General features: G+C 36.2%; 1 protein-coding gene across 25 annotated transcripts in view; it reads right to left on the bottom strand.

Annotated features, from left to right (window-relative positions):
• Positions 1–16,036, bottom strand: part of WNK1 (WNK lysine deficient protein kinase 1) — a 145,927-nt gene that overhangs the window by 47,719 nt on the left and 82,172 nt on the right. For 24 of the 25 annotated variants that reach the window (XM_088801590.1, XM_088801589.1, XM_074325181.2 and 21 more), the window contains exons 3-4: positions 15,635–15,855; positions 14,271–14,428 (exon numbers count right to left, since the gene is read on the bottom strand). In XM_088801590.1, the coding sequence (XP_088657716.1) occupies positions 14,271–14,428; positions 15,635–15,855 (379 nt within the window). Of the gene's footprint in view, positions 1–3,104; positions 3,485–14,270; positions 14,429–15,634; positions 15,856–16,036 lie in introns of those variants that run through there. The other variant, XM_074325194.2, reaches the window with a different exon arrangement.

The following is a 16,036-nucleotide window of genomic DNA, read 5'->3' as shown; positions in this document are numbered from 1 at the left end:
GAACAATCCAAGGGGTCAGAGGTGCCAACCCCCTGGCCCACACTGAGCAGTTGAAAATCTGCTTATAACTTTTGATTCCCCAAAAATGTAACTATTAATAACTTACTGTTGGCTTTACCAATAACATAAACAGTTGAGTAACACCTATTTTGTATGTTACATGTGTTATATACTGTATTTTTACAATAAGCTAGAGAAGAGAAAAAATAAGAAAATTATTTAAGGAAGAGAATATACATTTACAGTACTGCATTTATTGAAAAAAATCCATGTATAAATGGACCTGCACAGTTCAAACTTGTGTCGTTCAAGGGTCAAATGTACATCAAAAGCTTATCTCTAAAAAAGTCTTTACTGGAATTGTGGTGGGATAACTCTCATTGTTTACTCATTGTATTATTCAAACGTCCTAATTTGGAAGATTCTTCTGCTAGGGTTAACAATCCACAGAAAGGAACTATGTAGTAGAGCTGACTCTAAAGTTAAATCAATGTATTGAAAAGTTTCATTTTTGGGCAATGACTACAAAGGTCACAATTTATATTCCTCAGTCTTAATTTTCAAATCCAGCAAATTAAGTTTCCCCAAATGGTTTTTGATTTCACATAATAAATCTAATGAAAACAAGAAAATAGTGCTGAAGCAAAAAGCTGTTTTAATCTCACCCAGATACACAGTAAGCTTGCTTTCCTCCTATGTTATCCTTATAAATAAATAATCCTCTTGTTAATTTTATCCATGCAAACATATATACATTCATGACTTTACAAAAAAAAATTCCTATCTACAAAGTGAAATACTAGTTGAACAAATGATACATAAAGTTAGAATAGCAAAACCAGAAACTGTGCATCATGTAACACTTTGAATCTACTTGGTTAAGCTACTTTTGTCAACCCAAACACCAAGACTTAAGTATAGAAAATTCCATACCAATGCTAAATAACACATACGTTTAGAAGAATGTCATTGGGCCTCTGGCAGTAAAACTTCACATATTCAGATGCCACTGCTGTCTTAAAAAATGCATTGCAGGTGCCAAGGTAGCCAATAAAATAGCTAATCCAGCAGTTGGTATTAAAAGAGTCAGGCTGCTTACTGTTACTCACTTAGATAATGAAAAAGGTAAAAAGAAATTTCACCAGCCAGCTAGCATCAAGAAGTCAGGATTATCAAAATATCTAGCAGAGGCATTCTGAATCATTTGAGAAGAGGCAAGACTACTATATAGGGACTGTATATAAAAAATGACCTCAAAAATGTAATAATGAGTAAGAAGCCTCACTGACCCTTAGAGTGACCCACTGCAAAGTCATCTGGGACATATAATAGAAAGCTGCTTACAATAAGTAAGTACAGGTTTTGATATATGCATCATCCTCATAGGCTTCTTGTTCTTAAGAGATGAGAAATTTCCATGTATTTAAAAAAATTTTTTATAACTAATCATTTTTTTATTAGCTTCAGGTGTACAAAACAATGTAATAGTTAGATATTTCACCCCTCACAAAGTGATAACTCCCCCCAATCTATTGCCCTCTTGCATCGTATTTATCTTTTACAATTTCACTGACTCTATTCCCTATTCCCTCCACATCCTGTAACTATATATATATATGTTAAATTATAGTTGACATGCAATATTATTCAGCTTCAGCTTCAGGTGTACACTGCAGAGGTCAGGCACCTACACCATCCATGAAGTGGTCTCCCTAATAAGACATGTGCCCATCTGACACCCTACAGTCTTTGAAACATTACTGATTATATTCCCCAAACTGTCTTTTATATCCCCATGGCAATATTGTAGTTACCAATTTATGCTGTCTAATCCCCTCACCTTTTCCCTCATCCCCACCTCCCTCCCATGTAGCAACCATCAGTTTTTCCTTTACATCTCTGAGACTTTTGTTTACTTTGCTCATTTATTCAGTTCTTTAGATTTCACATATAAGTGAGATCATTACAACTAATAATTTTTAATTAAAAAAAAGCTAGTCGAGATATTCTAAAACATGATTTTCAGCACCAGTCAAGAACAAAGTAATGATGAGAAATGTTTTAATGATTTTATCTTTTTTCCATTTAGTTCATCTACTTCAACAATGGTGATCGACTTAGAGACTAAAAATCCTCCAAATGTCACTTTTCTTTACTCCTTGACATAGTCCCACACAGTCCGATTCCAGTCCTGTTCTGCCGAGTAAAAATAAAGTTTTGCTCACCTATTCTGAATGAGGTTCAAAAACACAAAACAGAACAGAGTATGAAGGTAGATCAAGTTGGGCTAACATTTTATACATAAGAAAAATGAACAGTTAAAGACGCATACCCTCTTACTCCATTCTTCCAGACCAGCAACCAATCGACTATAGAAATATTCTTCTTACTTTTTGTAATTCACAAGATCTCTCTTTAGGCAGTAGTGCCATACTATGTTTTTTGACATGGGACAGTAGCATGTTTCTCTGCATTTAAAAAAGGACTTCTTGAACATCTAATGTATATCCATTTAAAATAGTTTTGGGGTTATACAAAATTATGTATTCTCTTAAAACAAAAAGCAAAGGCCACTTTTGTACCATCTTAAATGGAGTACAAAAGAAAAAAACACACAAAAAACTGTGACTCACCCCAAAGGCACATCAAGATGATATATTTACAAAATGTTACTTTATTTGAACTAAGAAAAACCAAAAACACATACATGCATTTTAGAGACTTCGAGTTTTTCTTTGAATTCTGTATACTTATGGTTTGCCAACTAATCGGCTAGAAAAATAAAAGTGAGTCATAATATAGTATTCTTCTGGTTCAATCTTCTTACTCTTAAAAACCGTCAGCACTTGCTTCTTCAAAGCTTAAGTTTCAAATGTGTTAAGGTAACATTTAACTACCCTTTCATAAAAGTAAAACTCCTAACCATTCAAAATTAAGAAAAACCTCCTTCCTGCATACACAAAATGTAGTGTAAGTTACAAAACTTCAAATATTTTAAAAAGCATACTGAAATAAACAATATCAATGCTTTACCTGAAACTTTCTATACATATCACCAAATGGCTACAATATACCTTTCATATATATTGAAAATTCTTACCCACCTCATTTACACAATCCTTTTGAGGGCAGCAGCAACAATGAGAATTTACGATGACAAACACTGAGCAAAAATCTTTCTTTGTAAAATCCATCAGAAAAGGCAAATTAGACTTGTTACAGTTAGAGGAAAACAAGGGGAGAAATGGGTAAGACGTAAATTAACAGAGTAAATTAGCCCACAGCATAAACAAGGCAGACATCAAAGTCAGACTGAAGCATAATTTCTTGTTTCACACTAGCCATGCTTTCCCAACTCTCAGATAGAGGAGTTTGCTCTGCCCGGCCAACAATCTACTTATTCCAGATTGGCCCTTTAAACAAAACTACATTCTGAGCAGCTGGGAAACTGTTCTGCTACTATTCTTCCTGATTCTCCTCCAACAGCAACTGGTCCCTAGACAAGCAAAATGAGATTTTTACTTGCTCAAAGCTCCACCCATTACGTCCACAGGTTCTGCCTCCCTGACATCAACACCTCCACTAGAAATCTATTTATCTAAACACTCCCTTCACCCTAATCATGTTGAAACTATGCTTTTAAAAGAAAAAGGGTATTGAGTTCAATGACCAAAATGGAAACTCCAAATATGTAGCCAAAAGAACACTGGACAAGGAAATCACGACACTGGGCTGGGTTCTCCGTTCCATCTCTCATAAAAGAAGCCTGTGTGACCTGGGCCATATACCTTAAACTTACTTGAAAAGTGTAGCTAATAGTTCCTCTGTTTACCTAATTTAAAAAGTGGTGCTATTAAGGTTATCTGCCTTACCTCTCTCTCACGGTACATGAAAAAATAAATAGCTGTGAATCAGTGCACAGAAGTGGTAAGAACTTATGCTTGTCCCGTCCCTTCTATTAAAAACCTCTATGTGCAGATAGACCTAAGACATTTCCGTTGGCCAGGAAGCGCTCATGGACCCACATAAGTCCTTCTTTGATTTTAATGATTAAGGAAAGGTTTTAGTTCACGGCATTCACAAAAATGGTAGAAAAAGCATTGTTCGTTGCACTGTTGTAACAGGGAACAGAATGAAGTCCTATCCCTTGTACTGTGGTAAATTTGAATCCACATCAAGACAGTGGGTACTATAGCTCAACAACAGTAGCATAAGATAAGGGCTTAGCAGCTATTTGGTAGGAATACTTCTACTCTAAAGCCTGGAAATGACTATTAATGCTAACAAGCTCTTTCAAAGTAGCTACCTTGATCTCTGGTTCACACTATTCATCAGTACCAAGTTGAAATGCAGGATGTCAGGTATTGGTCAGAAATATAGCAATGTGGTCCAGCATTACCTTTAATGGACGTGTGTGAGCAGGCCTATTTAGATTATGGTTGGCTAGATGAAAGCCAAAGAACTCGGAAACAGGTGCCTTGTTCCCTGCCTGCTTCACAGGTTTATCAGCTATAAAGATGTGAGTAGGTTTTTAAACTTTACTGAGCAACAAAAAAAAACAAAACGAGGTAGCTTTATCCGGACGAAAGTATAATGTAGACACAAATATCTAGATCTAAAAAAGACCAGCCTTTTCTATATATCAAATAAGAGTTTTCAATATAAACAATAAAAACACCATTTATATACAGATAACTATTTATATGTCTCAAGTCTAATTCCTCTATCAGAAAGTAACTGCCTTTCTCTGGATTTCCCCATTTCTTTCAATGATATCATCATTTCCATGATTTAGAACAGAAAACTTAGTCATTCTTGGATGCTTCTTCCCACAATATTTATCTCTATGAGCTCTTTAACAAAGATAAATGTTTAAAACTGCTGGTAAACAGTTCTGCTACTCATACTCCTACTACCCCTCCAACAGCCAAAGATTTCTAGCCAGGCAAAATGTGATTTTTACTGACTTGTTACCTCTCAAAATTGTTGCTTCTTTTGCATAACAACTGTCACCACTAAAGTCGAGATGATCAAAACCTCACCTCTTTAAGTTCAGACCAATTTAAGCTGGGCCTCACTGTTTCCATTCTCTCCATCTGTAATTTGTATTTTACACTGTGGCCAGCTCAACCATCTGGCTTCATTTAATCATCTGATATTTATCCATTTCCAATCATCTGACACCATTTAACTCACATCACACTGCTCAAAAACAATTAACAGTTCACATGTAAAAGATGGACACAGAATCACAGATCTAAAAAGAATCTGAGTGTGAGTCCCTCCTTGATCAAATACGGTCATTGTGGGCCAGAAATTAATACCATGTCAAAGTTAGAATGAATTCATTAACTCAACTGGCATCTATGGAGGGTCTGGTCTAATCTAGTCTAGTCTAGCAGGTATCAGACAGCTCCTAGGTGCACGGCATTATCTTCAGCGCCTAGAATAAAAAAATGGAGTCTCTACTGCAGTGGGTAAGGGATTGCAGTCACTCGTCAGGCAAAACTAGAATCCAGGCTCCACAGCGTCTGGTTCAGTGTTACTTCTAGTCCATGGTGCAGTTCTCTTCATGTCTTTAATCTGGTGTGTAAAGCGCTCATAATCCAACTTCCACCTCATTCTCTACTCCTATCTATCCAAAATAAGTCCAAACTGGTTACTTGGTTCACTGAATACTTAATGCACATTTTCACCAACAAGAATACTCTTTTTAGCCAACTGAGCCCTACATTTCTTTCAAGGTATACCTCAAATTATATATAATGAGAAGGCAGCAATTACAAAGTATGAATCTTTTGGCATATAAGTTATTTACACGATGTAAGGAAACTCAAATACTATTAATATTATAATGTACTTAAGTATAGAAACCATCTTTCTATACCCTACCGGTTTTTATACCCTACCAGTCTGGTGAATTATAAAGTTAGTATTCAGTGTGGATGAATAAAACCAGCTATTCTGAGAAATTCTGAAATAAGGATTTCACAATTGTTCTTTAGCACCTAAAACACTGGGAAGTATACCCAGAACTGTTTGGTTTAAGATTAACAGTCTGATTAAAAATAAGAACCTTTAATCTTAATCAAATCACATTGGAGTAATGGAATGACTCTGAAAATCATTCCAAATGTTCCCAAGATACAGCCCATGATATACAATTTTCTTTTACATGTATAATCCAAATATATGGATGGAAGCAAAAATAAAATTTATAAAGGAACCATTTCAGCTAATTCCAATAGATTTAGATCTCTGGGACAGCACAAAAAATTCCAGCTGTGAAAGAAAAAAATACGTTTTCCTCAACTTTTCAACCCCTATCTGATCAGGAATCAGCCTCAATGGTTTCTATAAAAAAGTAGGGTGAATTGCAATCTGTTATACAAAAACTAAGAGGAATTTCGCCCTGACTGTTTTAATTCTGTTTTTCCCAGACAGAATGTTCAAACCTTGAAATCCAAAGGCTAATATAATCAGTGACAAAGTCAAATTACATAAACAAAGTAATTAAAAATCCCCATTATTTCTAACTTGGTTGTTATGAGGCTGGATTCAGCCAGATTCTTACTGGTATGAACCATTAGTTTACAGGAATTTGAACATACCTTATGATCCCATTGGAAAACAAGCCTCTTCAAACTCTCTACCAAATCCAGCTAGTTCTATCAAAGAAAATTAGTTTACCTCATGATTCCCCAAGGCTCATTACTCTCTGGATACATGAAAGCTTGTGTACTGCTCCAAGTTCAAATGCACTATGTTTCACATAAAAAATTGACGCCATTGCTTACTGTAGTTTCTAGTCTTATAATAGCAGACAAAAATTATGCCAAGTACATTACTACTCTTATTTGGATCTTCTCATTTTACCAATGGCAGAGATTTTCAAAGTAACTAATGTTTTTTTCTCCTTTCAACAGGGATCATGAACCCTTTACACAGGACTCAAACCTGTGATACCAGTTTTAATGCTACCCATGTACCCGAGTTTTTTACTCGCAGATTTTTTTGCCCTTGGTGTCTAGAAAAACAGATTTAAAAAAACCAAAAACATGTAAAGGAAACAACTTTAAGGTTTATATTAGTGTCATGTTAGAGATGCTTGACTTCTGATGACATTATTATTATAATTATTTATTATTATTATTATTATCATTATTATTATTTCTCCTGCATTTCCTTGGACAAAATGTTCAATCTCTGAATCTATTTTCTTACCTGTGAAGATGTTATCTACTTACTATTTACCAGAATACAAAAAATTAAAATTAAATAGTATATGTAAAGCACACTGCAAGGTGACTGACAAGAAACATTACAAATAAATATAAGCTTATTTGCTCTCATTTAAACTTGACTTTAAGTTCATTAAACACATTTTAATCACTGCAATTTGCTGAATGTCACTAGATAAAAGACTAGCACAAAAGACAACTTATTTCACTACTAAACATGTCATAATGATGTGAATAATAATAATGGCAATACCTAGTACTAATACGTACTTGATTGATAACTGCATGTCAGGCACTGTACCATGTTCTATATCTTTAATCTTCATATACATCTTAGGCTCAGAGCAGTTAAATAACTTGTCCAAGGTATTATAGCTAAGAAATGACATTTCTGGGATTTAAACTCAAGCAGACCCAAATCCAGAGTGTATTTCCTCCACAGGCAACATACAATTGTGTTTCACTCCCTATAATTCTGTATTCATTTCACAAATAGTGACTGAGTGTCTATAACTTGCCAGTTTCTAAACACAGAAATATAGCAAGAAGCAAGTCAAATAAAACCCCCAACCCACAGAATTTGTATTCTAATTGGGGCTTTAGATAAACACTGTCTAAGGCTGTGATAAAAGCCAGGAAGAAAAATAAAACCAGGAGGGGCCAGAAGTCAAGTGTGTGCACACTTTAGAATGTTTTAGATGGGGTGACAGGGGAAGCCTCTCGGAGCAAGTCGCATTTGGAGTCCTGACTGAACTGCATGCACACACAGGGACATCCGACAGCTTATGGCCAGAGTACCACCGAGCGTAGTTATTACACCACAGTCTACACCTACGCCCTTCACATGGGCACCACACAGATGTAAACGCCCTCGGGTCACAGACTGACATTACAATTGACATCTATGGATTCAGTGTGGCATTTTGATGTGAGCAGAGGACTTGGGATCGTAACTCTGCTATTTCTAGATACGTAATCTTGGGCTAGCCATCCTGGGCTTCGACTATTTATAAAGTATTGATAACAGTAGTATTTACTTCCCCTAAGGGTTGCTGGAAGAGTTAAATGACATAATATAGGCAAAGTGTCTACTGCAATGTCTGGCACAGAGTGTGTATATTTATTAACATTTATACTGGTTTCATCTCTATTTGCAGGGCAGTGCACCACTGCAGGGTCAGACACTGCAATGAAATCATCTACAGAGGAAAACAAAAACCTATCCTTGAGAGGCTCAGTTCTAATGGGGGGGACAATGGTTGATATCAATATAATTATCATACTAGATTAATAAAACAGAGGTAGAGTACGATGGGAACACAGAAGTGGGAGCGACAGGACTTTCTGCCAAGAATCCTGGAAATATTTCTGGTAGAGAGAGCTAGAGGGTACAGACTACTGGCTCCTACCGTCATACAGATTAGCCTCAGCATCCCCATCATACTAGGCAATGAAGTTCTCCGTTTAAACATATATTCTTAGGAACATTGTCTTTGACCCTCTTAAGATCAAAACCCCCTACTTCATTATGTCTATAAAATCCATCCACTTTACTATAATTATTACTTCAGTGTTACTTTCCCTACTAGAAGGTGGGAGGAACAACGAAGCATATTATCTTGTTCACTGCTGTATCCCCAAACTGGCACACAGACAATACCTAATTAATAGCTGGTAAGTAAGTGAATAATTGTTCAAAGAAATCGAGAACTACAGCTATGGTTCAACTGACTAGAGTTCTGTGATGTTCAAACCTAAAACGGTAATACTGAGCTGTTCGAGATGGACTCTTCTTTGTACCCCTTGTTTAAATTAGTGCCAAACCTGCAGAAGGCCTTGTGTATAGGAGGGGGTGGTTTACTGGTGACTAATTGGTATACATGGCAGATCCAGGATGGAAACCAGAAATCTGGGGTGGCAGAGGCAAGGGGACGTTTACATTAGGGAGCCCTATGACCTCTCAATGGATAACCAAGTATGTTTCATTAACAAACATGCAATAGTTAAATACACTCATACTAACATATATATTTAAAAAATAAATTAAATGTACATCCAAACCAGACTTAAGAGAAAGTACAATACTTCAAGGCATATTTCAACAGTCATCACAACTGTTTATATAATTATATAAATCACTGTATAATCTAGGTACTTATTACTTAAATCCCCCACATTTATTTCAGCACCCAAAACATTAGAAAAACTTTAGAGAATTAAAAGAAGGACATAGCCCTTTTCATTCTTCACTGGAAACCAGAAGATGGGAATGGAGGTTGGTGTAATCAAGACAGCATTACTCAGATAAGAAATATAATAATTGACAGCACAGAAATAATGGACTGTGGATAATAAAAAAACTAAATTTTCACAGCTGAGAGGAAAAATAAAGCACAAGTGTATGTCTGCAGTATACTTAGAAACTAAGGATTCTAATACAGTTCCAACTGACTTAAAGAACTCCTCAAGCTTTTTATTCTATCTTTTCTACAACACAGATTTTGCTTTTTTAAAAAGCAACTCCTGAATAAATTAAAAAAAAACAACGCAATTAAATAGGTTTAAATTTCTTAGTCAATTTGGTTATTTACAATGCTAGCAAAAAGGTTCCATGAACAATGGGATGGTAATTTATCCAAATAATGTTTGATATTACATTATTTAACCTACTTTTAATTTATTTAACAAAAAATAAGCCATGAAGAACTGAAAGAGACCTCAAGTGATCACTATTCCAGCTCACACTTCTCAAACTTTAATGTATACATGAATCATCTTCGGATTTTGTAAAATGAAGGTTTTGGTTCCATCTGTCTGGGATGGGGCCAAAATTTTACATTTTTAACATATGCCCTAAGGATGTAGATTCTGCTAGTCTGGGATTGCACTTTGCATAGCAAAGATCTAAATATCAGTGATTCTCAAAGTATAATATGAAGACCCCTGGGGGTCCCCAAGGTACTTCCTTTTCTTTTTCTTTGTTTTGGTACTTCCTTTTCTAATGCAAGGTACTTCCTTTTCTTTCTGGGACCTGCAAAGTACTTCCTTTTCTAATGACATTATCTGCATGAGGCCAGGTTTTCTTCATACACTGCAATGAAAACAACATGTTGCAACAATACATATGCAGAAGCAGGTGTGATAAACTTGTTGTCTTCTTTCTGACCATATTAAAGAGATTTGCAAAATGTAAAAATGCCATTCTGCTCACTAAATTTTTTAAATTAATTTTTGGAAAATTTATTCTTTCTAAAATGTTACTGATGTCAACATATATTGGGCTTATTATGTTATTTTAAATTAATAAATACATTATAAAATTCTATGTTAATTTCCAATATGGTAAACTAGATATAACACAAGTAAACAAAAGATCTTTGGGGTCTCATCAATCATTTTTAAGAGTATAAAGGGGGCCTGATACAAAAGAATTTGAGAGCTGCTAAGCTAAGTCATTCAAGTCTGGTAGCTGCTATCTTGATCCCTTCTCAAAAGATCTCAATGGACAGAATCTCAAACCTCTACCAGTAGGCATCTGCAATGTCTTATAATCTTGCCAAGTTCTTTATGCTTAATTACGAGCTTTCTGTCCTTACTTAGTCTCCTCTAGGTCAAGAAAAACTTGCTGAGCACCTCCCTCTTCCAATTATGCATATAAGCCCCTTCCCTCAAGAAATTCAACAGAACTAAAAACTGAAAATGATGGGTCTCAATCAGACTCATGACATCAGGAATTGTCTTGAAACATTTGAGGGAGTAGTATTTGATATTATGATTTGGTTTTCCCAATGAAATCTCAGAGAATAAAGTGAGAGTAATTATAGGGTGAAAAATATGGAGAAACAATTCAAAAAAACAAAACACAGACCTAGCCCCATCATAGAAGGAGTTACTTAAACCAGTTGTTCAGAAATTACAACCATGAGATTTGAGAATCGATGGAAAAGCATGTAAACAGATTAACTTTTTTTTAATGCTTTCTAATCCGGGAATTTTGACTTTATTAAAGTTACTGTTTCTGCTCTATTTGTAAATTCCTATTCTATAAACTGGATTGCTTTTATATGTGTATCAGTTTCTACTTGCTACTATTCAATTTCATTTTAATTGGATAATTTTGTTAATATTTCAAAAGTGACCTAAGTTTCATTCCTCTTTTGCAGGATAAACTCAACTCTCCCAAACTTACACACATAATGTCTAACTTGACTGTATTTGGGATTCCTTTCACTGAAAGGTTTATTCTTCAAAATATTACTGAATGTGGCCGGCCCGGTGGCTCAGGCAGTTGGAGCTCCGTGCTCCTAACTCCGAAGGCTGCCGGTTCGATTTCCACATGGGCCAGTGGGCTCTCAACCACATGGTTGCCAGTTCAATTCCTCAAGTCCCGCAAGGGATGGTGGGCAGCACCCCCTGCAACTAAGATTGAACACGGCACCTTGAGCTGAGCTGCCGCTGAGCTCCTGGATGGCTCAGTTGGTTGGAGCATGTCCTCTCAACAACAAGGCTGCCGGTTCAACTTCCGCAAGGGATGGTGGGCTGTGCCCCCTGCAACTAGCAACAGCAACTGGACCTGGAGCTGAGCTGTGCCCTCCACAACTAAGACTGAAAGGACAACGACTTGAAGCTGAACAGCACCCTCCACAACTAAGATTGAAAGGACAACAACTTGACTTGGAAAAAAGTTCTGGAAGTACACACTGTTCCCCAATAAAGTCCTGTTCCCCTTTCCCAATAAAAAAAATCTTTAAAAAATAAATAAAATAGTAAAACTCAAAAAAAAAAAATATTACTGAGTGCCTACAATGTGCCATACGCTATGCTATGAACACAATACGGATAAACAAAGATTTAATAGATCAGGTTCTATGTCAATACCTCTTAAGACACCATTGTATTTTTCTTCCTGTTACCAATCCCTCTCCAGAGGTGAGGGTGGCTATAGGTTCAGACAGTTTAACAATGAAAAAAAAGAAACTACAGAAGGGGTAATAAAACCTGCTAAATAAGCATAACAAACGTGGTATCCATACAATGGAATATTATTCATACATGAAAATGAATAATGTACTGATTTATGGCACAACATGAATAAACCTTGAAAATAGCATGCAGTCAAAGCATAACAAAAAACCTAACACAAAACAAAAGCATAACACAAAAGGACAGATATTGTATAATTCCATTGTATGAAATGTCCACAATGGTCAAATCAAATCCATGGAGATAGAAGTAGATTATGCGTAGCCAGAGGCGGGACGGTGGGGGGGTGGGGAGTGACTGCTAATGGGTATGGGGTTTCTTTTTTTTTGAGTACTGGAAAGGTTCTGGCATGAGTAGTGATGATGGCAAAACACCGTGAATACACTAAAAACCACCGAAATGTACAGCTTAAGATGATTTAAATGATGAATTTTATGGTATGTGAATATTACCTCAAAAAAAAAAAACACCCAAAAACCAAAACACTGTAAAACTGACAACAGTAAATACTACACTAAGAATATGGAAACAGTGATATTTTAGGTTCTATTAAACTAACACCAAAGACTTCTTTCACCCGAGTAGGGTATATTTCCTCTCAACTGAGCTGGAGTTTGCCATTGTAAATAAAGATGCATTTGTTTATTAGACAGTGTCTCAAACGCCTTTTCTTAAAAATAAAATTAATTTGTTTTCTTTACTTTTATCAAAAAATTGCTTATGTCAGTTTTTATCTAATCTTGTGGCAGTGCTGCGCCTGACAGTCTGAAACACACTGCTCTTAGCCTTGAGCCACTGGCAGGCACCTTTTAATCAGCAGGATTTAGCCACATTTTTCACCTGCTCATCCTACACAGTCATTATTTTTAAACAGCTAATCATATTTGCTGGGTTAGGTTTGGAAAAGGGATAAAATTTAATACAGGTCATCCACAAAATTTGCATTTTAGAAAATTGGTACTACCACATATTAATTTCTTTATATAGCAGAGTTTTTTTTAGACTTCATTTTATATAAAGAAACCTATAACTCCATGATCCCTGAAACATTTTAAGTACCAACCTTTGTTTAGAGAAATGATCAGGAAGTAAACTCACAAGATGAATTAAAGACTGATCCCTAGATAACGGAAGGCCCACGCAATGCCCAGCAGGGTGCCTAAGGGCAGTCTGCAAAACGAGAGGCAGGAAACTAGAGCCAATCTGCCGGTGCACAAGGAAAGCAACCCCAGCTTCAGGTTAGAAATAATGCCCAGAGCAACAAAGAAGGCTGGTGGCTGACAGACATAACAGAGAGTGTTTAAATATGCGGCTATCTTATGTACACTTTACTCTCTCCTAGTCTGTGCAGTATCAAACATTCAGCATCGTTGAAAGGTAAAAAAAGGATACTGGTTCATAAACCCTAAAAATGGGTTAATTAGATACTATGTGCCTTTTGATGTAATATAATGTGAAATACACAGCACCACATATTAATTATTCTTGCAAAAAATTTTTAAGCTAAATTTTATCAAGCCTTTGAAACAGTGGTTCTCAAACTTGTTATGGACTTTACTATGTCTCAGGTATCCACTGGACAACTCTAGAAAATATCTCTTCGGCAGAGATGGACTACCATGTGTAATTTAAACTAGAGTAAAGTTTTAATTTATACCTTAAACATTGTGTGTACGTATAAATGATTTAATAAATTAGTATATCAATTTTAAGCTATTCAGGGAAAAGTCTGAACAAAGCAGCTTGGGTTAAGAGCATTACTTTTAACTCAGATAATAAGCTTTATGGTGAGAGGGAATGAGAACTTAGGTATCTCCGAATAAAGGTTTCAATGAATGCAAGGAGGGTCCAGGATAAACTGGTGCTTCTTTCATCTCCATGTTTGCTCTCACTGAGTCATGAGCAATAAGTAACTCAACTCCCTCTTCCCCTACACTTTAGTATGCTTTCTACCATTATTCCCTTTTGCATGGTTTGATGTTATCCATCTTGGGATTCCTTCTTAGACGTGACCTAAGCTCACCAATCAGTTAGGGGAGGACTTACACTGGTCACTCGACGGTAGATCTGCGCAGCATTTTGGCACTCTGAGTAAGGGTATTCAGACGTGGCCATCTCGAGCATGCACATCCCAAAAGCGTAAACGTCAACAGATTCATCGTATTTTTCCTCATACATCTCAGGGGCCATGAACTCTGGGGTACCTTAAATTAAAAGAACGATTCAGACTCAATGCCCGTAGAAGCTGCTGTTACTCACCAGGAGAAGCAACAGAGGGGTTAACCTGTGAGAGAGCATAAAGTAGGAGGGAAGGAGGGAGGAAAAAAAGGAGGGAAAGAGGGTAAAAGGGAGGGAACGGAGGGGAGGGAGGGAGGGAAGAGTAGGGGGGAAAAGGAACAAAATCTTCTTAGTCAGTCTGTTCCATCAAGTATCTTACAGATCTTCCACTACAAGGCCTTTATAAAAGAAATTAGAACAGGGTCAGTGTCCTTACTTACTGTTTCAAAATGATTACTGTTATACAATGTCAAAACTGAGTCTTGGATAAAAGATAAACTGGTAACTCACATTGAAAACAAATGGAAGGAAAAGGTAAGAAACTAGTGAGGAAGAATGTAGACATAATGGCATCTACCTGTAAGACAGGATGATGGGTGTGAAAGATCAAAATACTTGTCTGCCCTCTACTGTATGGCACATGTAAGGCTAACATTTAGCAATTTCCAGAGACATTTTCAGTTGTAACAAGTGAAGGGAGGTGGACGGGGGTGTGCTACTGGCATCTAGTGGGTAGAGACCAGGGATGCTGCCAAAAAGTCTTACAATGCACAAAACAGCCCTTTTAACAAAGAACTGTCTGACCCAAAATGTCAATAGTACTGAAGATGAAAAATCCTGTTTTAGACATATCATATTGTCTATAAGAGTAAGAAAAAAATTGATAAAAACGAAACTTCAGAATGAACTTATTTTCATTTTTAAAATAAAGTTTTAATAGGCAGATATTTTTCAACATACCTATATATCCAACAGACTTTTTTAGAAACTAAACTACATATAAATTCAGTTTCTTTTATGTGGAAAATAACACACTTATACAATATCTATTATATAAATAAGCATATAATACATGACCAATAAGATTGATAGCTATGTAAGCTTTTGTTAAGAGTTCACCTTACTTCTCTTTATATAACTTTACAAATACATCAATAGTCTTCAAGATGATTCTAAAAGTGTTACGTATAGAGAACTCCATTATCTCCTAAGTAGAACAGGCTGCTTCCTAGGTTCAAGCTCTGAATTTTTGAATGTTTATTTCGCGTAATAAAAACTGTGACAGGGTCAGGTTTCTAAATAAAAGGAATGTCAGAAAGCCAGTTAGGTTGCAAGGTACACTTGAAACATACCTATCACGCTCTTGGCAAAAGAAGCCCGCTTCAGGGTTGCCAGACCTAAGTCTCCAATCTTGACCGAGCCTGTAGGGCCGGTGATAAAGATGTTGTCACACTTAAGATCTCGGTGAATAATAGGTGGAGTGCGAGTATGAAGAAACTGAAGTCCTTTAAGGATCTGACGGCACCAGCTTCTTAGAACTTTGATCTTCATCACCTTAAACCTTTTCAGGTACCTGGAAAAGGCAAGGTATACCAAACAGGTTATCAATGATATGAGTTTACTGCTTTGAAGAATTCCATTAAACTCTAGCGTATCTGAGATGGGAATATCAAATTTAGAATATTAAGATTCAGTAACCTTACAGGTCCGTGATACTCTTGGTTACAGGGGATGGGATAAGAAGTGGCTGGAAA

The sequence above is a fragment of the Rhinolophus sinicus genome, chromosome 1 (assembly GCF_057876585.1).
Source record: "Rhinolophus sinicus isolate RSI-liver-muscle chromosome 1, RSI-T2T, whole genome shotgun sequence".
In the NCBI taxonomy this organism is placed as follows: domain Eukaryota; kingdom Metazoa; phylum Chordata; class Mammalia; order Chiroptera; family Rhinolophidae; genus Rhinolophus; species Rhinolophus sinicus.
This window is presented reverse-complemented; position numbering and strand designations above follow the sequence as displayed.